Source organism: Neovison vison, chromosome 7 (assembly GCF_020171115.1).
Source record: "Neovison vison isolate M4711 chromosome 7, ASM_NN_V1, whole genome shotgun sequence".
In the NCBI taxonomy this organism is placed as follows: domain Eukaryota; kingdom Metazoa; phylum Chordata; class Mammalia; order Carnivora; family Mustelidae; genus Neogale; species Neogale vison.
The window spans coordinates 107,411,151-107,433,009 of record NC_058097.1 but is presented as its reverse complement, the minus strand read 5'-3'; the positions used below and the strand labels follow the sequence as shown (position 1 = coordinate 107,433,009).

At 53.8% G+C, this 21,859-nt stretch overlaps 1 protein-coding gene across 1 annotated transcript in view; it reads left to right on the top strand.

The window, feature by feature from the left end:
• Nucleotides 1-21,351, top strand: part of DSCAML1 (DS cell adhesion molecule like 1) — a 339,836-nt gene extending 318,485 nt beyond the window's left edge. Inside the window, exons 20-33 of the mRNA XM_044257920.1 lie at nt 1,219-1,358; nt 7,262-7,415; nt 10,428-10,545; nt 10,781-10,944; nt 11,197-11,295; nt 11,972-12,160; nt 12,584-12,871; nt 14,383-14,538; nt 16,603-16,633; nt 16,762-16,880; nt 17,168-17,320; nt 17,923-18,117; nt 18,583-18,894; nt 20,310-21,351. Of these exons, the coding sequence (XP_044113855.1) occupies nt 1,219-1,358; nt 7,262-7,415; nt 10,428-10,545; nt 10,781-10,944; nt 11,197-11,295; nt 11,972-12,160; nt 12,584-12,871; nt 14,383-14,538; nt 16,603-16,633; nt 16,762-16,880; nt 17,168-17,320; nt 17,923-18,117; nt 18,583-18,894; nt 20,310-20,785 (2,594 nt within the window). The 3' untranslated portion in view covers nt 20,786-21,351. The remainder of the gene's footprint in view (nt 1-1,218; nt 1,359-7,261; nt 7,416-10,427; nt 10,546-10,780; nt 10,945-11,196; nt 11,296-11,971; nt 12,161-12,583; nt 12,872-14,382; nt 14,539-16,602; nt 16,634-16,761; nt 16,881-17,167; nt 17,321-17,922; nt 18,118-18,582; nt 18,895-20,309) is intronic.
• Nucleotides 21,352-21,859: the final 508 nt, after the last annotated feature.

Sequence of the window (21,859 nt, the reverse complement as noted above, 5' to 3'; positions counted from 1 at the left end):
AAAAAAAGTATGCAAGGACAGAAAAGATCTGAACACGACAGCACCCTTGCCCCAGTGCCCCCCGCATGGCCCCCCCCTGCATTCCACAGCTGCAAAGACACTAGCCGGGGTGGGACGGTGGGGGTGTAGCAGGGAGGGCTCGGGCCCCTGGATGTATGGTTATGATGAATCATTATTTTATGTAGCCTAGAATTGTTGACCACTTACTAGATTTTTTTTTTAAAAAATGCAGTGGTACTAGAAGCTAAGAGTTGAGAGAGGGGATGCAAAAAATGATCATCGTCACCATTTATTGTCTTCTATATGTCAGGAGGTGCCAAGTGCTTTTATGTTGATCAGTGCTGACTGTCACTGCAAACCCGTAATGTGGTTGTGATTACGTCCATCATATAGAGGGGCAAACAGAGGCTCGGGAGGCAAAGTAAGTTGAGCGGGATGTCATCACTGTCCTCAAAGGAACGTAAAGCTCCCAGGAAGAAAGACGAGTACATGACAATACAAAGGAGAGATGAGGGGACCTGAAACCAGGAAGCGTCCAGTCTCCCAAGTAGAGCCCCAGGGTCCCGGCTGGGTCAGGCCGGCCCAGAGAGATGGGGGCTAGGGGGAGGGCAGAACCCATATGAACTGGGATCCCCTTAGGATGAATGTCCCAGCCAATTCTCTGGTAGACTTCCCCTCCTAAAAGAGAAAGGGTCTAGGCAGCAGCCCAGGGGCAATGCCCTGGGCACATGACAGGAAGCCCAGTCACCCACTGGCTGACCACCAGCCTCTGACCCCCCAGGAGGAGGCCTGTTCTGTGAGTCTCTGGAGCCCCCAGCGTCAAGGAGCTCACAGGCCAAAAAGCCAAGTGACCAGTGTAATTGTTTGGCATACAACCTATTAGTCAAGCATTGAGGCAGGAAATAGGTTAAGGTTGTGGGAATCAAGCTTCCCACATTCCCCATGGGTTCTGTTTGTCTCTGAAGTATCCTAAGTCCTTGGTTCTGGCCACTTTTGAAGATGACTATTCCCAGTGCCTCCATCTCGGATATTTTGTTACAAGCCCCAAGTGATCACCTTTCTCCTTACCTGCTGGAACCTCCCCTTTAAAACATAGCTCAAGGATGCCTCCTCCAGGAAGCTCTCCCAGATTGATCTGCCTTACTCTCCCCATCCTGTCATTCTTTCCCAAAGGCAGAGCTCTTTTCTCTAAACTGACCTGGCCTTCTCCCGATTCAGTTCCAGGTCCCCCCGCTGGCATCAAAGCTGTCCCTTCATCTGCCAGCAGTGTGGTCGTGTCTTGGCTCCCCCCAACCAAGCCCAATGGGGTGATCCGCAAGTACACCATCTTCTGCTCCAGCCCTGGGTCTGGCCAGCCGGTAAGTAGGCCCAGGGTTGAATGACAGGAGAAAGGGAAAATTTCTCGGAAGATCAGCAGGTGTCCAGGGCAAACCCGGGAGCTACTTATATCTGTGTTTCTACATGAATTCATGGATAAGAATGGGTACTGGTCACCCAAGAGTAGTTGAGGCCTTACTCAGTGTCCATCTTGGGTCAGTCCTCTGTTCCAAGGGCCGCAAGGTTGTCACAAGCCCTGGAGGCTTCTTTGAGTCAGGGCTCACAACCAAGCAGATGTGAAGGCGAGACCAGGGCCTCAGCTCTTCTGGTCTGGCTGACCAGGGAAGCTTGCAGCAGGCCCCAGGGCTGTTGACTGGGGCCTGGCTGGTCCATGGCCTCTGGACATGATCCACTCTCCAGCATGAACGATCTGGGCTTGGAGGGCTGCTGGAGTTCTGCCCTGAGTGGCCTACTCAGCATAAAGCCCATTAAAGTTAGGAGAAAAGATGGCAGACAGCTGAAAGGAGGCAGGAGCGTCCCTGTCTGGGCCAGAGCTGGGCCTCAGCCTTAGAGAGAGGACTCAGACAGCAAGATCTGCCCAATCCTGGGAGTGTAATGCAGGCAGCTGGCCCCTGCCCTTCCGCTGGGTGCTCAGAGGGGCCTGACAAAGAGGGAAGAGGGGATGAATGCAGTCTACACACCCACGTCCCACAATATGCATTCTTCCCTCTTCCTTTCCTGATCTCCAGCCACTCAACCACCGTGTTCTGCTGGGTGACTACCCTGGAGCACACCTGGTCTAGCTACATCAGCAGGTGCACCTGTCCTCAGTGGGGTGTCCAATCTAGTGGGGATGTGGAGAGGCACCCCCTGGGGGGGTGGGGGCGCAGGAGTACTATCCAGGAGATATCCAGGACATCTCAGGAGGAGAGCAGGGAGCAGGAGGAGGCCCGCTTCTCCCTCCACCAGCAGCGTGTGATGGGACGGCAGCCCAAGCATCTGCAGATGAGCTCCCGGCAGCCGGGAAAGCTGCCCTGAAATTGCTCGATAATTGTGCCATCTCCTCCTCCCCTCGGCTTTCCTGTGGTCTTTCTGAATTACCCTCTGAGCCATAGGTGGCCCGGCACCGCGCCAAGGAGGCCAGAGTTCTATTACCAGAGGGGAAGCCCAGAAATATCTTTTCAGGGACCCTGTGTCCTCCCCTCCATCCTCACAGCCACGACGCAGAGACGTGAGTGTACAGCTCCGTGAATTTTCACAGCACACGGAGCCAGCAGACCCAGAGCAGGGAACACGACATTACAACCCTCCAGAAGACCTCCCTGTGCCCCTTCTGGTCACCTCCCTACCCCTGGGGCAGGGTGAGAGCCATCCTGACTTCAGAGTAGTGTTGCCGCATTTCATAGATTATATAAGTGAAGTTCATACCATTTATCCGGCTTCTTTTACTCAACGTTATTTTGCATTTCTGGATTTCATCCATATTGTTATGCGTGGTTATAGATCGTTCACTGCCACTTCTGCACGGGTTTTGACTGTGTGTGTACATAGAATTGTTTCCTCCAGTCTGTTACCCGTGGATAGGCATTTGGGTAGATTTCAGCTCGGAGCCGCTACATATGGTGCCGCTGTGCGCGTCTTCGCTGGGGTCTCCTGGAGCCCGTGCGCATGCGTGCCTGACGGGCGAGCACCCACGAGAAGAACCACTGAGCCGCGGGGTCTGCACGTGTCCAGTAGAGAATGTGCCGCTATCCCTGGGTGGTTGTGCTGATTTTCCAATCAGTGTCTTAGCCATGCCTTCTGCCCCTTTCCCCTGCCCCCCAACTCCACACGCGTGCACACATGTGCATGCGTGTGCCCACACATTCTGAGCTCGTCACTATTCTGGATGCCTGCTATGCCTTTCCACAGTCACACTTCTGCCCAGGCTGACCTGCACTGTGGCGTGCACTCCATCCTGTCATACACTGAGGGTGTCAGAAGGCAACTAGCTAGTGACTTCTCTGTCTCCTGCGCTGGTCCTTGGGGCCCGGTGAGGACCAGGGCAACATCTTTTCATCTCTGGGTCCCCAGCTGCCAAAAACGGTCCATGAAACATCATCGTCACTAAATACATGTTTGATGAATGAATTACTAGCAGCCTGGCCATTGTAAAGCCTTAGACACTGGGCAAGTTTCCCAATTGATGGGAGAGGGTACTCATTCCGAGCTTGGCTTTGTGCAGTCATCTCCTCCTCCAACAATGAAGCCTTTCAAAGGAGCACTGCCTCCTCATTAACTCGGGCTTCAGGACCCCCTAGTCAGCTGGCTGGGGACCTCTGTCCCAGGCCCCACAACAGAGCTCCTGGTGCCCAGCTCCTGCTGAAGACCCCAAGGGCCTCCCCGCTTCTCTCCATGTCCTCTCTCCCAGGGAGAGTTCCTATGGGACAGTGTCCCACCAGGGGCCACTGTGCTCATGTGATGAGAACCTCTGTTCAGCCACCTCGTGGGGTAGAAACTGACCCCCACGTGCAACTGGGGTACGGACAGCATGATACTGTCGTTTTGCACACTTTCCAAATTCCAAACAACTGTATTACAGATTCACTTAGGGAAGAGCTCCAGGAGTGAGTGCTGGGGCTAAGGACACACGCATGTACGTGATGGTGCAAAACCATGGATTTGAGCTTGAGGTCAGAGGCAATGCACGAGTCTTCATGTGTGCATATGTACTTGAATGTATGAACACACGGGTGTGGAACCCTCAGAAGAGATGGGAAGTGCATCTGGCTTAGGCTCCCAGAAGGAACGCCCTGGGGGCAGCCAGAGCTGCAGTGCATCCCATCAGAAATTTCACGAAACATTTTCATACATTTGTTGTTTTCCTCGGATTATCAAAATATTGCCACTTTATTGTCAAAAATTCCATAAATATATTAAAGAATAGAGAAGAAAGCAAAAATTACTTGTATTCATTCCCTAAAGATAAACACTGGCAATGTTTGGTAGGTAGCCTTCTAGTCTTTGATCTGTATATAGATTATGGGAATTTTTTTTAATAAAATGAAGATGAAATTTTATGTAATATCATATAATCCATGTTTTTCTTGTAATATATGTAGGCACTTTCCCACACCATCAAATACTCTTCAAATATGATCACAAGTGCCTATTAGTATATAATCCATTTAACCACTATCTTGTTCTATATTTAATCTGTTTTTAAGTGTTCAACATTATAATTAATACCTCATTAAACATTCTTCATAAAAGTCTTTATACCCATGTTTCTTAGGGTAAATTTCCATAGGAGTTCCTGAGGCACAAAAATTAAGGATATCATTTTTTTAAAGATTTTATTTATTTATTCGACAGACAGATCACAAGTAGGCAGAGAGGCAGGCAGAGAGAGAGGGGGAAGCAGGCTCCCCACTGAGCAGAGAGTCCGACGCAGGGCCCGATCCCAGGACCCTATGATCACGACCCGAGCCGAAGGCAGAGTCTTTAACCCACTGAGCCACCCAGGTGCCCCAAGAGTAAGGATATTCTCAAGATATGCATACATGTTTGTAAATTACTCCTCAGAAAGTTGGAGCCAAGTTATGCTCCCACCAGCATTATAAGTACAAGAAACAACGTGCCCATGCTAATCCAAGGTATTATACATGTGTCATTTTTGCTAGTTAGATTTTTTTTAAAGGTGTCCTATTTTAGTTATATTCCTTTGATCACCAGTTAGGTTGATTATTGTTATTTGTTTATTGGCTGGGTTTTTTTTTTCATGTTTGGGTAATTATCAATTCATGTCTTTTATCCATTTTTCATTTGGCTAGTTCATGGCTTTTTTCTTATTGATCTGAGAGTACTCTTTACATATGAGGAAAATAACCATTTATTAATTATATTGGTTGCAGTTATTTGCTTGCCTTCTGGTACTCTTTTTGGTGTGCCATGGGATTTTGTTTTTATAGAATTCAAATTTATGAAACATTTCCATTTATGATTTTTACCTTCACTTGTATGATTAGAAAGACAAATATTGTCATAGTTTTATGTTTTTCTTTTTAAACTTTGATCCACATAGGCTTTATTTGGGAATATGGTTATGTGTTTTTAAAAATGATTTCAGGGGTTTTGGGGGAGTCCAGGTTAAAAGAAAGACCTCAGGATCCAGATGTGATGCTAACACCTTCAAAGGGAAGCCAAGCCTTTCCTGCCCTGTGCAGACACAAATGTACACTCAGGTACACACTGACACACAAGTAGGTACACCCAACTTTTCTCCATGTGTGCCCATACACACCTCAGTCATCAAAGGCAAACGAGCCAGGAGATGAACATGCCCCAGTTTATAAAAGACTCACGCACCCCTTGCCCCATTTGTGCCTCTCTGTAACCACACAGGGTAGGCAGAGCTGTTGTGCTTTCTTAGTTCACAGGATAGAAAACTGAGGTCCCCTGAGAAAGGTATAAGACCTATGGGACAGACCTTTAGGAAGAAGGGGCAGGTACGTGTTGAAGCCACTACACCCACCTACTTCATGCACAGGTGGAAACACACACAGAGTCTCCTGGGTGCTGCAGCCTGAAAAGACTTCCCAGCAACCAGGGCTCAGGGTGGTTCTGAACCTGTCCGCAGCAGTGACCTACTGGGGTCAAGGCCAAGTCTCCATGAGGGGGGCAAGAGGAGGAGTTGGCCAGGGAGCTCTGTGTGTATTGAAGGGATGCTGTGTCTCCTCCCTAACATTTGCCCGCATATGGCCTGGGGCCAGAAAGGATGTTTTCTCCTGTTAGAAGTCATTGGACCCCTCAGCCCTCCCATGGGGCACAGAGAATGTCCCTCTGTGACCCCATATCTGTCTGCAGGTCTGTCCCTTGGCACGTGCACGTGCACGAATGCATCTCTATGTCCGTGTGTGTGTGAACGTGTGCACGTGAGCATGTGTGTGCAAGAGCCCGTGACTGCACAGATAACTAATTATTAGCTCCCTCTGGCCTCAGGGCCCCCCATCTGTTCCGGGGGCTGCTCCCCCTCCCTAGACTTCTGCCCTGATTTCAAAGAGGCCCTAGCGCTGTCCTCCTTTCCCTTCCCCGCGGCTGACCAAAAAATAAAATAAAATGAAAGTCCGCCCCATCCCGCCTGGACCAGGAAAGGGGCTGACAGGAGGTCTGCAAACTAGCGCTTATCAAAAGCTCCTTCTCAAATTCATTTCAATATCTGAGCCTCTGGTTTCCAAGGCAACATAATCTTTTCATCAAAGCAACTGGTAAAACCACTGGGATCCGATATTGTTTTGTTGGCAACTTGTCAAAACTGTCATTTGGTTAAAAAAAAAATTTATAGATTTATATAACCTACAAATATATAGGGTGATCTATACCACTAATAATCATTAATGAAGTGTTACCCAGTGAAGCTTTCTGAGCCCCGTCTCCCACCGCTCCCGCCCCCGGACGGTTTGCCCCCGCAGAAGGAAGGGGTGGTAATTAGCAGAGCCAGCACAGGCTGGGGAGCCTGTCTACAACCCTAATAAGGCAAACGTGGTAATTTGGCTTCTTCCCAGAGACTCCCCTTCCTCGGGGTCTTCCTGGGACCCTCTTCCCTCCGTTCTCCCTTCTCCTAACTCCCTCCGTCACTCACCCGCCACTCACTCCGTGGCCTGGAGCCGCCATTGTCCGCGTCTGGATCTCTCAAAGAGGTAAACTGAGGCTGGCCCAGCAACACCCAGAGCAGGTCCATGAGCCCCTGGGGCCAAGCGCCCTACAAACTCTGCTCACTGTTGCTCCTGAACCAGAAAGGGCAAACGATTCAGGATCCTACCTTCTCTTCCCACTGCCCCCACCCCCCCCAAATCCTCCAACTGGGCCACCCCCTCCTCTGAGCCCAGGTCCCCGAGGAAGGCTGGGGTTGGAGTCTGGAGGCCCGGAAGCTGGGTTCTTAGCCCTTCTTTGCTCCCTCCCGCAGGCTCCCAGCGAGTATGAGACGAGCCCAGAGCAGCTCTTCTACCGGATAGCCCACCTGAACCGTGGGCAGCAGTACCTGCTGTGGGTGGCTGCCGTCACCTCTGCTGGCCGGGGCAACAGCAGCGAGAAGGTCACCATTGAGCCTGCAGGCAAGGGTAAGCAGCCCGGCCGACGGGGAGAAGCCACCAGAAGCCACCTTCTAGAATTCTGGTTCTCCCCAAATAGGGGCTGTCTCCCTCCCGCCTCACCTGCCTCCCTCCTGCACCCGCCAAGACTGGGCCTCTGCTGCCCCCTGACTCCTAGAAGCCTCACAACAGGCTCCAGGCGGCACAGCTACCCAGGGGCGGATGGCATGGAGCACCCTGGTCCCCCATTCCTAGCTCCACCCCAAGGTTGCAAGAGGGGGCATTAGGCCCACTCCCAGCTCGCAGCAGAGCCTCTGTCCCAAGGGTCAGCATCTCTAGATGGGAGGCAGCAGGGGACACCGCTTCCACAGAGCAGAAAGCCACACAGGCATCCCCCCCATTTCAAAGCCTGGACGCCTGGGGCAGAGGTGGGGTTGCTGATGGCTGATTTCACAGGGAGCACAGCTAGGAGGGGGGTCTGGGCTAGATGCTGGGCACCGAGTGACTAAGACCAGGTGTGTCTTTAGAGAACGCCCTCACTGAATCCCTGGCCTGGGCAGAGGGGAGCCGTGGGGCCTATGCACCCCGATACTAAAGGGAATGACTTCTCAGGCCCCAACCCTACACCGAAGAGGCAGCGGGGCACGGCGGCTCATCTGCCCTCTGCGCCAACCCTGGGGCCGCCACAGGGCCTTGCATTTCACCACCACCAGCCCAGGACTCCAGGTCCTCTACCTTGACTGCCAGCCTAGACGGGAAGGCCCCCTTCTTCCTGGGCCTGCCTCCTCCCCCAGCCACCTGACCATGAACCCTGGAGCCCAAGGACCAGGCTCCTGGGATGACAGGCTTCCTTGGCTGGAGACACAAGAAACATCAGCCCTCCCCTGCCACAGGCTCGGAGGCCACTAGTGCTCGCTGGAGGGCCTGCAACGGGGCTCCTACCGTGCCCTTGTTGCTCCATTTTCCAGTTAAGCATCGAGGCAGGGTCTCCACAGCTGGCAGACAGTGTGCAGAATGGCCTGCGGGCTCTTCTGGCTCTAGGTCGGGCTCTTCCCCCCCCCACCTCGGCATTTCTAACGTCCGCAATCCTTCCTCCCACAGGTGCCACCAACCCCTTCTCCTGGGCTTATCCCTTCTGAAGAGAAGGGGCCTAGAACCTGCAGTGCTCCCAGGGTAGCTGGCACTGGCCCAGAGCAGCATGGGAGGGTCTGGGTGTCCTGCAGAAGGTCAGCCCCTTCCCCTGGGGGCAGTCCACAGGACACATCCCCAGCGGGCTTTGTACTTCCCAGAACACATCTACATCTTCTTCTGTCCTCAAGCAGCCCAGTGAGGAAGGGGGCGAGCACTGCTGTTCCCTCCCCAACCCATACTACACACACACACACACACACATACACACACACACACACACACACACACGTTCTCACACACCGAGACACCAAGACATTCAGGGAACTAACCCCAGTCACAGGGAGGTACCAGGTCTGGAATTCTGAAGTGCTTGGTCACTTGGTTAATTTAATACCTGTAACTCAGCCCAGAGATCTGTGAGGCACCCGCCGTGATCACCTTCCCACAGTTCCCTGGACATCTTTGCCTGCCTTGCCTTCTGTGTTGCGGCCTGTGGGGCCTGGTCCTCTGAGTGTGCTCCCGTCACTCTTGGGGACGTTCCTTTGTCTGCCAGGCCTGTGCGTATGTTGCTGCCACCTCTCTGTCAATCTACCATCCCACCCATGGCGACCTCGGTCACTGGGTGGCCGACTCCCACATCAGTGTCTGCGGCCCGGCCACTTCTCTCACGCTCCAGAACATGTGTATCTGACTGCTTTCTAGCTACCCCGTGTGGGTGACCTCAGGGTCAGTGTGAGGCTAAGCATCCCGGGGTCTCCTACCTACCCTGCTCCTATCCCTTCCCCCACATCCTTCCTCCCCCTCCCCTGCCGCCCCCGCCGTGTGCCTTGTCTCTGTGAGGGCACCATCCCCCAGCCGGCATCATGGTGGCATCCTCACCTCCCCCTCTGTTTCTTCCTCAAAGCCAGTCAGACCCCAAGTCCTGGCGGTTCCTCCCTGAGCCCCTAACCTCCCCACAGCCATACGGCCCCCTTGGGGCCTGCTCTCTGGCCGCCATCTTGCCGCTGGTCTGCGTCCTCCAGCAAACCACCCTCTGCCGGCAGCCAGGGCTTCTACTCTACTTGGAATGTTTCATTACTTACTTGTAAGCCTCCAGTGGCTCCTCGTGACCTCAAACGGAAGCCCACCCTCCACCTTCTGCCGCTTGGAGCCCTCCAGGGGCTTCTGCTCCCGCTCACCGCCCATCCCCCTTCAGTCACCCTGGGCTTTGATTGCCCCAGAGTACTTGCCGACCCTGACACATCCACGGGCTTCAGCCCTCCAGGCCTCTACTCAGTGCTGTCCCCTCTTCCGGCTACACCTTTCCTTCTGCGTAGTGAATTCCTCTTTAGCCTTCAAGATTCAGGGGCGCCTGGGGGGGCTCAGTCAGTTAAGCATCCGACTCTTGATTTCAGCTCAGGTCATGATCTCCGGGTTGGTCGTGAGCTCAGGCCCCACCCTGCACTCCGTGCTGGGTGTGGAGCTGACTTTAAAAGATTCCAGTCAAAGCTTCTCATTCCAGAAGCCTCCCGGCCTTCTCCACCACCACCGGAGTGGCGGAGTCATTCCTCCTTCTTGGTGCTCCCCTGGCGATTTGCACCTACCCCTACGTAGTATTTCCACCCTGTCATGATACTTTTGAAGTATCTGTCCCCTCCCCTCCACCGGGATGATGAGCAGCTTCAGGATAGGGAACACGTCTTATTCATGGCGTGAACGCTCAGAGCCTCCTCTGATACCTGGCCCATAGCAGGCGTCTGAACAGGTGACTGCCATCTGAAAGCGTCTGTACCCACCCTTGCCCCAAGCCCAAGGTGGAGGTCAGGTAGGAGATGGGGGTCTTGCACTGTGAATTTGGAGAGCCCCAGGAAAGGCAGGCCAGTGCGGTGTTGAGAGTAGAGGTGGGGGGCGCTCATGCTCTCTTCCCTGCAGCCCCAGCAAAGATCATCTCATTTGGAGGCACCGTGACAACCCCCTGGATGAAGGATGTCCGACTACCTTGCAATTCGGTGGGAGATCCAGCCCCCGCTGTGAAATGGACCAAGGACAGGTGTGCGCGGGGCCCCAGAGAAATGCAGGGCCCTGGAGATCTCCCCTCCTTGGATGCTTGAAGAGGCCAGGGGGACAGGATAGCCCCAGGAAGCACTGGGTAAAACCCCAAGAGTCCCGGGGCCCCCCCAGCCAGCCTCCTTCTACTCCCAGCCCTGTTTGCCTGCAGTCCTGGGGGAGCACCCAGGAGGAGGGGGTGCTTACCATAATCCATGTCTGCACCCCACCCCCCGCAGTGAGGACTCAGCCATCCCCGTGTCCATGGACGGGCACCGGCTCATCCATACCAACGGCACACTGCTACTGCGTGCTGTGAAGGCCGAGGACTCAGGCTACTACACCTGCACGGCCACCAACACTGGGGGCTTTGACACCATCATCGTCAACCTTCTGGTGCAAGGTAAGGCCCCGGAAGGCAGGCCCCCCATCCCCACTTCCCCAGCCCCCTCACCCTGGGGGACAGACCCACAGTGAACAGAGGTGCCATGTGGAAGAGGAGGCCAGAGGGATGGGGAGAACAAGCAGGAGCTGGGGGAGCACCTCGAGGGCAGGAAGGCCAGGCCTGGGTCCTCAGTTGCAGCTGGGATAGCCTGCGTTCCCATCATCAGGTGTTAACCCTTTGTGGTGAGGGCTGGTGGCTTTCCCCTCACAGTTCCCCCGGACCAGCCTCGCCTCACTGTCTCTAGAACCTCTGCTTCGTCCATCACCCTGACCTGGATCCCAGGTGACAATGGGGGCAGCTCCATCCGAGGTGAGAAGGGTCTGGGTGAGGAGGGGGAAATAGGGGAAGAAATTCAGGGCCCAGGAGCCAGGCAAGGGCTTTATCCACTCCCACCACTTGTCCGCATAAAGCCTCAGAAGTGATGAGTGAGGGGCAATTTGGACCACAAGGAAGTTACCCAAGTGCCACGGCTACCAGCCTGGGTACCTGGGTTTTAGAAGGCCCAGCCCAATCGCAGCTGATGAGCTGTGCGAACCGAAGAAATCAGTTTTCTTCTCTTGACCTCAGTGTCCAAATCTATAGCAGTGGACAAATGTACTAGATCATGCTTCTCAACCTTGAACATGCGCATGAATCGTTAGGGGATCTTAAAGAAGGTAGATTCTGATTCCAGGGGTCTGGGGTGGGATCTGACAAGCTCCCACGGGATCTAATCCTGCTGTCTGGGGACCACTCCGGGAAAAGTAGGCTCTAAATACTATCCCTTTTACACCTGAAGGCTCGGTTTTCTGCTCCCCTCTCCACCTTGGCTGCTAAAGAGAGAGCAAGAAAGCTCCTTGCAGCTTTGTGTCCAATCTGCCTCTGCCCCCCACCCTGTCACCAAAGGCCCCACTCTGCCCCTGCGGGGAGCCCAGCCCCCTGCCAACTATTGGGGTGTCCCCAGCCCTGCCCTGCCCGCCCTAAGCCAGGCAAACCTCCCCGGCAGGCTTCGTGCTGCAGTACTCAGTAGACAACAGTGAGGAGTGGAAGGACGTGTTCATCAGCTCAGGTGAGCGGTCCTTCAAGCTGGACAGCCTCAAGTGTGGCACGTGGTACAAAGTGAAGCTGGCGGCCAAGAACAGCGTGGGCTCCGGGCGCATCAGCGAGATCATCGAGGCCAAGACCCACGGGCGGGGTGAGGCCCAGCGATGACCCAGCTGGGGAGAGATGGGCCCAGGATATGCGGATGGAAGGTGGAGGGCCTAGGGAAGGAGGGCGCCGGGAGCAGAGGCTGCAGGGAAAGACTGGACCTGGTTCCCATCCCTGTAGATGGCACACTAACCGATCACAGCAGGAAAAACAGGCCCCACCTCCCTGGCCCCACAGCCCATGGTGGCAGCCTCTTCCTTCCTCCTGTACCTCTTGCCCTGCTGAGGCCTCTCCACATCCTTCCCTCTTCTCCCTCCTCCTCTGTCCCCTGGGGCATCCCTACTCCCTTCTCTGCCAACCACTGCTCCCCAGAACTACTGGCCCAGGAGACTCCTTCCCCGCGCAGATGAATGAGCCCTCCTCCTCTGAGTCTCTAACCTCGCTCTCTCCCTGTGCCCCCCGCCCCCAGAGCCCTCCTTCAGCAAAGACCAGCACCTGTTCACCCACATCAACTCCACACATGCTCGGCTTAACCTGCAGGGCTGGAACAACGGGGGCTGCCCGATCACAGCCATCGTGCTGGAGTACCGGCCCAAGGGCACCTGGGCCTGGCAAGGGCTGCGGGCCAACAGCTCCGGGGAGGTGTTTCTGACCGAGCTGCGTGAGGCCACGTGGTACGAGCTGCGCATGCGGGCTTGCAACAGCGCTGGCTGCGGCAACGAGACTGCCCAGTTCGCCACCCTGGACTATGACGGCAGTGAGTCCGGGAGGGCGGGAGGGGCTGCACAGGGGGTGCTGCGAGATGTCCCCAGGGAGGCTGGCAGAGAGGTGGACACATAAAGAGAGGACAGACAAATCAAAAAATAGGACTACCATGGAGGAAAAGGCTGGAGGCACGGAAGGAGCAAGCAAAGGGGGAAGCAGAGCGGGAGGCGGGCAGGTGCACCAGTGACAGATACAGACTGATAGCCAGGCAAACCCATCACACTACGAGGGTCTTTTGAAGGTGCAGTCCTTGCTCTCCACTGCTTCAGAGAGACGGAGAGTATAGTGTAAAGGGATAGCTGAGGCCCCGCCCCCTGGGGCCCCTCTCCTAATAGGTTGCATTAACCAGGATTGGATAACCTGGGGAAAAAAGAACAGATAAATATGGAAAGCTGCAGGCCTTGATCCAGTAAAGAATTGCTTCTTGTACTCATAACATCTTGTGAGGGTTGGCTGGCCACCATCTTTTAGCTATGCCATCTTAAATGTGTAGCCTCTAAGGTCGCCAAGGAGAGAGGGATGGAAAAGCCACCCCAGTCTTCACTGCCTGGGCCAGGAGGTGGTGCGCATTACTTCTGTTCCTGCTGTGTTGTCCCGCACGTACACTAAAGACACGCTGAAAGCCAAATTCAGAGAGACTAGTTGCCCCAAGGTCCAGTCCGTCTGCCTATGTGTTAAGGAAATAATAAATGTGGTATCAGAGGGGCGCCTGGGTGGCTCAGTGGGTTAAAGCCTCTGCCTTCTGCTCAGGTCATGGTCTCAGGGTCCTGGGATCGAGCCCCTCACTGGGCTCTCTGCTCAGCAGGGAGCCTCCTTCCTGCTCTCTCTCTGCCTGCCTCTCTGCCTACTTGTGTTTTCTGTCTGTCAAATAAATAAATAAAATCTTCAAAAAAAAAAAAAAAAGAAAGAAAGAAAGAAAAGAATGGGCCCAAACAAGGAAGGTTTCATGAAGGAGATGGTCTTCTGCGAGGCTTTGAAACCAGGATAGATGGGGCTTTGCAGAGGTCTCTGTCAACAGAGCTTACTGCCTCCATACAGGCTCCCAAGATTAGCAGATCTCACCCATGGGTGGGGGAACAGGAAGGAAATGCAGGGCATGGAGTGGTTTTGTCCCCATCTGGGGGTGAGACCCCAGGATCCCAATGCTCTGACTTCTCTCCACTTTACAACCTGGATGGCAGAATCTAAGCTCATCAGCCCACCTTCTAGATATCTCCAAGAGGCAGGAGACTATCTCTGAAAGACTTCTGGGTAATTCTAAAATAGGCCCACGAAGTCATCAGTATTCTAATGCAGTGTAAAAACTATGTGACTGCTCATGGCTGTCCTGATGTGACCAGAATTGGGGAGAATAGAGGGAGAGGGTTGGGACTCTGTGCCAGGAAGTGGAGGTCAGAGTGAGAGCAAGGGCAGCAAGAGAGGTTCAAAGGCAACCTCACCCAAGGGACTCTGCCCAGACCCTGCTCATAAGGGACATCTGACTCCCCCTCTTCACTCCAACAGGTACCATCCCTCCCATCAAGTCTGCTCAAGGGGAGGGGGATGATGTGAAGAAGCTGTTCACCATCGGCTGCCCAGTCATCCTGGCCACTCTGGGGGTAGCTCTGCTCTTCATCGTTCGCAAGAAGAGGAAGGAGAAGCGGCTGAAGCGTCTCCGAGGTAGGCGAGTGTCCTACAGGCTTCTGGGGAGGGAGTGTTGATCCTCTGCCACGTGGGCCACCTTTCATTGGCTCGTGAGCACTATCTGGACAAGAGAAAGTGCCTGTGTCCCACTGAAGGGAAAGCTGCTATAAAACCTTCTGAAACTTTGGCTCTCTCCGCTTCGTCTTCTGTGTCCCCAAGTCTTTGTGCCTGACCTAATCAGGGCTGATTTTTAGAGGTACACGCTGCTAAAGCCATACTGCTTAAAATAGTTAAACATTTCCACGTTAGTTGGTAAGTAGATGTTGCTCCCTCCCACCCTGGATGCTCCTTCTCTTTCGCAGGATCCCTGAGATTATTCTAGAAGCTGGCCACTAAAGCATAGATCTGCTGGTGGTCACTAGGACCTTGCTCAGTTTTGACTGTATGGCTTCCATGACATGGCAGATGTTAGACATTTTGAATATCTTTCCTATCCCAATCTATGATACCATAGACTGGCATGAATCGGTCTCCTTTACCTTGATTTTCCCAGAGACTGATACAATGTCTAGCATCTAGTAGTTACTTAACAGATGTTCATTCACTCATTTGGAAAACATTTACTGACTATCTGCTGTATGTAGATACTGCCAGACATTGGAGATATATAAAGATGAATGAAGAAGGAATAGTCCATATTCTTATGGAACATAGTCTAGTCCTCATAGAATTTACAGTTTAATGTGAGAAGCCAGAGCACAGTAGTAGCCCAGAACTGGAAATTACTAACACTGCCTAGCATGTTTAGGAGTTGGGTAGGTGGATGGGTGGATGATTGGATGGGGGTTGGATGATTAATTGGATAGTTAGATGGAAAGATGTATAGAGGGAAGCATGGTTGGGTGGATGGTTAAATGAAAGGTTTAATGGACAGGTTGTTGAATGGAAAGATGGTTGGTTGGATCGATAGAGGAATGGTGGATGGATGGATCGATGGTTGAGTGAATTATTGGTTGGATTAATGGGTAGGTGGATGGATGAATGCATATTCGAATGGATGGGTAATAGATGATTGTATGAATTGATAGATGGGTGGATATTTGGTTTTATGGACACATGGACAGGTGTTTGGATGAATGGTTGAATAGATGAATCAATGATTGGATGGATGGATGGAGAGATGGTTGGATTGGTGAATGGATGGATGGATGGATGGACAGGTGGCTTTATGGTTTTATGGACATATGGACAGATGGCTGGATGAATGGTTGAATAGATTAATCGGTTGGATGGATGGACAAATGCATTGTTGAATGGGTGGATGATGGATGAATGACTGACTGGATAGGTGGATGCAGAAATGAATAGATTGACAGGTAACTGGGTCAATGATGGATGAATGGATGAGTGAGTGAGTCAATAGTTGGATACATACATGCTGCTAGATTCATTCTGACAGATCATTTTCATGATTCTCATTCTCATCAGAGGTCTAATGGATCTTTGAGAGAGTCCTTTGCTCCTCTTTTTCTCTATCTCTCTCTTTTTGTCAGTTCCTAACCTGAGATCCTGATCTTATTCAAGGCTCCTCTGAAGACTAAGCAGGGACCCCTAAATTCATCCATGAGCTTTTAGGGGACGGGTGCCCAAGAGAAAGAAATAAATCCTCTTGGTTCATAGTCCTCTGGGGATGCCCATTGACCACCTGTCCATCATCCTCCACTCTCTTCTCTTCCCAGCAGATAACAGAGGATAGACCCTCCACTGGAACCCATTCCCAGCCTGCTATGATGTCTTGTCTAATTAGAGTCAATTCAGGAAACAGATGGAGCACTTTATATACCCTCTCCTCTGGGAAGGACCTCCCTATTAGATAAAAATCTGAGGAAAGGAAAACAGACCTGAGCCAAATCTCGCACCAGGAGCTATCAGAACTTATCCCATGTTAGACTATTTTAGAGGTCTTTCATTTCTCCTCCCCAGTAGACCAGCTCTGGTCCCAGTCTAGGGAATTCTCCCACCTTGTTCCCCACACGTCTTCTAGTTTTCATCCTGCTCAGACCCCATTTTCACCCAGACCCTCTCTCTACTGTTTTACAGATGCAAAGAGTCTGGCAGAAATGTTGATAAGGTAGGTTTCATGTCACTGTTTCCTCCCCTGCAGAGGACAGGCTTCTAAGACCCCACTGCCCTGAAAAACCCTCTCCTCCAGCCCTTTATGGCTGCTGAGTGACCTGCTTATGGCCCTTCTCCCCACAGCAAGAACAACCGAAGTTTTGACACCCCTGTGAAGGGGCCACCCCAGGGCCCAAGGCTACACATTGACATCCCCAGAGTCCAGCTGCTCATTGAGGACAAGGAGGGCATCAAGCAGCTGGGTGAGTGATAGGGGCCACAAGCTCTCTGTCCTGGTCTTCCCCAGGCCACAGCCCACCAAGGGGAGCCCCGCAGCCGTCACATCAGTGCCCAGGGTTCTCCCAGCGGGCCCATCCCCCACTCAGCAACCTCAGAACTCCCTGAAACCTCTCTCAAGGACTGAGTTTCCTCCTCTGTCTCATGGAAAGGATTATTCCACACTTTCTGTGTCTCAACATCAGATAAAGACAAAAAGAAATCTGGGAAGTCTAAAGAGAAGGACTCGTACTCACTGCCCTTCTACCCCTAGGAGATGACAAAGCCACCATCCCCGTAACGGACGCTGAGTTCAGCCAAGCTGTCAACCCACAGAGTTTCTGCACGGGTGTCTCCTTGCACCACCCAGCCCTCATCCAGAGCACGGGACCCCTCATCGACATGTCCGACATCCGGCCAGGCACAAGTATGCCTTATCCCGAGGGAGGCAGAGCTCCTCCCAGACAGGGCCACCCAGGCACAGCATGGGGCACAGGTGGAAGAAGATGGGGTGGGGGAGCAGCACAAAGAACGGAAAGAGCACTGGAGGTAGAGTCTCCAGACCTTGACTAAAGACATCCTAGCTGTGACCTTGGGGATATTGCTACCTTTATCTCTCTGGGCCTCCGTGTCCTTACCTAGATATTTTGAGAGGGTTGGGAGTGCTTGCTGTCCAGGGGCCTCCTGCCTCTAGCACTGTGACTCTGGAGGTAAGGATGGGGACACCAAGGGCTGTAGGGAGTTAATGCACAGGGGACAGCAGGAGAGGAGGGACTTTCTTCCCCAAGCTGAAGGAACAGGTGGGGAGGGGGGAGAACCAGGATGTGCCCCCGCCACCCCCACACCTCACCGCTGTTCCTCTTCTCCTATGGGACCACGTAGCTGGAAAGGCAGTGTGCTCAGCACCCCCAGGAAGCTTTGTGGCTGCTTATGCCTCCTCCCTTGCTCCCCACTGCCCCTCGGGTCCGTGCCCACTGCCCGAGGCTGAGTGCCCTCCGCGGAGGGTTAGCTGTTGCTTCCTCTGTGCAGATCCAGTGTCCAGGAAGAATGTGAAGTCAGCCCACAGCACCCGCAATCGGTACTCAAGCCAGTGGACTCTGACCAAGTGCCAGGCCTCCACGCCTGCCCGCACCCTCACCTCTGACTGGCGCACCGTGGGGTCCCAGCATGGGGTCACTGTCACGGAGAGTGACAGCTACAGTGCCAGCCTCTCCCAGGACACAGGTGAGCCCGGCGCCCAGCCTGCATCCTGTTCTCTCTCTCCCCGTTTCTCCACCATTCGGCTCCCCTGTCCCAACCTCCTCCCACCAGCTCTTGGGGTCCAAGGCGCAGGTCAGTGTCACTTCCAGGTGGCCCACCGGCTTGCTGTGCGGCCGGCACAAACACCCTTGACCTCTCTGAGCTCTGCCTAGTCAAGGATTTCATTCTGCTCTCCCAAAAGGTGTCAGGGAAATGGTACATGTGTTGTTCGTTGGAGAAAGAGCTGAGGGCTCCGGGGGTGGGGGGTGGTTTTCAAGAATGGAAGATGTTCTGCCCTCGATTTGCCAAAGTCCCCGCTCTGCCACCAAAGCCTCCTTCCCAGGGGGAGAGCGGGGTCTTCTGAGAGGACTTCCAGGCTCACGGGTAGGGGAACGGCTTTCCCCAAGGCCCCCTCGTTTCTTCTTAACACCGAGCCTTCCGTCTCTGCAGACAAAGGACGGAACAGCATGGTGTCCACGGAGAGCGCCTCGTCCACCTACGAGGAGCTGGCCCGGGCCTACGAGCACGCCAAGCTGGAGGAGCAGCTACAGCATGCCAAGTTCGAGATCACCGAGTGCTTCATCTCCGACAGCTCCTCAGACCAGATGACCACGGGCACCAACGAGAACGCCGACAGCATGACGTCCATGAGCACGCCCTCCGAGCCTGGCATCTGTCGCTTCACGGCCTCCCCGCCCAAGCCCCAGGATGCTGACCGAGGCAAGAACGTGGCTGTGCCCATCCCGCACCGGGCCAACAAGAGTGAGTGCTCGGCCTGCCTCCCCCGCTGCATCCCCTGGCATCCCCAGCGGGGCAGGGCCCCTTGGCAGTGTGGGCAGTATAGAACAAGAACTTGGGAGAATCCGTATCCTGGCTCAGCCTCGTAATACCTCGGTGGCCCTGGGAAGTCAGTTCACCTCTCTGATAGTTCACTTCCTCAGTAAAATGCAAATGACAGCATGGACTCTGCCTTGTCCTAGCAGGCACAATACGTGCCTGGCGTGTGGCCGGTTCTCGGTACGTAGCGATCATTGCCTTTACTTGAGGCTATGCCAGTGAGGAAGGTACAGCCTTTTGGGGCTCAGCTGCCCAATGGCCACTGGTCTCAATGCCATTCAATATTGATCCATGGGGCCAAACCTCATGGTGGGCACTGACCTTGCCCGACTGGCAGCTGTCTGATGCCAGGGGCCTGGCCAGAGCGTGTGGGAATGGGGGTCCATCAGCAGACACTGGGACCACACCATACCATGTCAGACCACACAGGGTCTGACCTGCTTGGTCCTGGCCTCGCCTAGTGCCTGCGCTCATCTGGGCACTCGGGGTCCTCTAGAGAAGAGGCCAGGGTAACAAAGTACAAGGACTTCAGAGATCAGCCTGAATCACACCCCGCCCCTTCTGGCTGGGTGAATTAGGGCAAATTACTTAATCTCTCTGAAACTCAGTTTTCTCACTTGCCAGCTGTGGGCCAGTATTAGCCTGTCCAGGAGGCTCTGGGGACTGAATGAGATCATGTACAGAAAGTTCCTGGCATGGTCAGCAGATTAGAGGCACATATATAGGTGAAGTTGCTCACGGAGCAGAGGGATCCGCACATGGAGGCGGTTTAAGAAATATGGAACATTCCGCCTGGGAAGAGGGACGGGGAAACATAGCTGACTTCAGACATCTGACAGGCTGCCCTGGGAAAGGTGGTGGGGTGACGGGGGGCGGGGAGGGGGCAGCGTGCTGTGCAGGTCCTCAGGGGGCAGAATCGGGCTCCATGGGGTTGTGACCAGCATTCCCTCCTCAGGGTAGGAAAACTGTTTCACCAGCCAGAGCTCTTGGGAAGCCATTTTCCAGAGCAGAGCTCTCCAGCAGTCTGTCTAGGTCTTTCAGCGTTAAGTACTCCCCCCAGTTTAGTGAGCAGCTACTGTATGTACCCGCTGCCCTTTCCTCTCTTGATCCCATTCACTGCTCCCAGTAATCCCCTTGGGGAAATGGGAGGGGCCGCATTTCCCAGATAAGGAAACCTGCTCAGAGCCTCAAGTAACTGATCCCTTCTGGATACTTCGTTGTCTCCCTTGTGGAGGGACTCCAGGTCAGATCAGGGAAAAGACTGGGGAGTGGCGGGTGGGGTGAACAAGCAGGTGCCCAGGGGCCTCTGCCATCAACGTCTTCTGCTTCTGTGATTCCAGGTGACTACTGTAACCTACCCCTGTATGCCAAGTCTGAGGCCTTCTTCCGAAAGGCAGATGGCCGTGAGCCCTGCCCTGTGGTCCCACCCCGAGAGGCTTCCATCCGGAACATGGCTCGAACCTACCACACCCAGGCTCGCCACCTGACCTTGGACCCTGCCAGCAAGCCCTTGGGCCTCCCGCACCCAGGGGCCCCTGCTGCAGCCTCCACAGCCACTTTACCTCAGAGGACTCTGGCCATGCCAGCACCCGCAGCCGGCACGGCCCCACCAGCTCCCGGCCCCACCCCTGCCGAGCCCCCGGCTGCCCCCAGTGCTGCCCCTCCAGCCCCCAGCACCGAGCCTCCGCGGGCCGGGGGCCCACACACCAAAATGGGGGGCTCAAGGGACTCACTTCTCGAGATGAGCACATCGGGGGTGGGGAGGTCTCAGAAGCAGGGGGCAGGGGCCTACTCCAAATCCTATACCCTGGTGTAGGGGCACAGCAAGAAAAGCGGCCCTACGCTGGGACCTGTCTGCACCTCGGGCCCTCACACACCAACTTGGCTGTTTTCCTGCATTATTTATATTAAACTGACAAAAACCAACCAACAACGAAAAGAAAAGCCCCCAAGTCATGAACGCTTGTACATAGAACTCTTTTGTACAAATGAAACTATTTTCTTCTCCATGAAGCCAGGGCACAAAGAATTTGACAGTACAAATCAACACACCCCTCCCCACCCCACAAAATTCGCGTGGAGAGAGATATATACATATATAGGAGATAGGAGCACATGGACAAGCTATGTATCTATATATTTCTCTCACCTTATTTTGAGACAGAGGCACAAAGACTCAGCAATTTTTCCCTCCTACTCTCTCACCCTCCCCTCAATCTAGGTGGTTTTGACAGAGACCAAAATCCCGACTCAGAGACACTGCATGCGATTTCACTGTTCCAAGAAAACCAGGAGTTGCTTCAATTTGCAGATGCTTATGTGTTAATACCTTTTTCTATGAAAAAAAACCCAGCGCCGTGTGCAATAAAGGTTATGTTTCTACGTGGTAGCTTTTTTCCCATCTGGCGAGGGCCAGTGGGGAGGGAGGGAGGAAGGAAGGAAAGGGCCCTGTACTGGCCCGTCTGTTTCTCGTGTGGAGAGACTTAGAGAAGTTCAGGCTTTAGCTCAGCAGGTTAAACTTTTCTGAAGGTTTTCAATTAGCCTGCGTGCCTCCTTGAGCACCTGTCCGGGTCTCAGATCTGTGCCGGCCTCTAAAGGGGGCAGCTGTGTGAATTCCAGCAAGCTGCTGAACCCCTCTGGACCAGTTTCTTTATCTGTAACATGAAGCAACCCTGCAGAGAGCCCTGGGGAGCCCGGTCTGGGCGTGGGGGAGGGCAGGTGTCTGCTAACTCTTCTCATCCAGCCAGGAAAGCTAAAGGAAGGCAAACCACAGTACGCACTTAAGTTATGGGAGGAGGAGGAAGCGATTGTAGTACCCTGGGGTTTGGCCCAGCCCTGAAGTTCTAGGCTGACTGCTAGGGCTAGCCAAGGCCAAAGAGAAGGAGTGAGG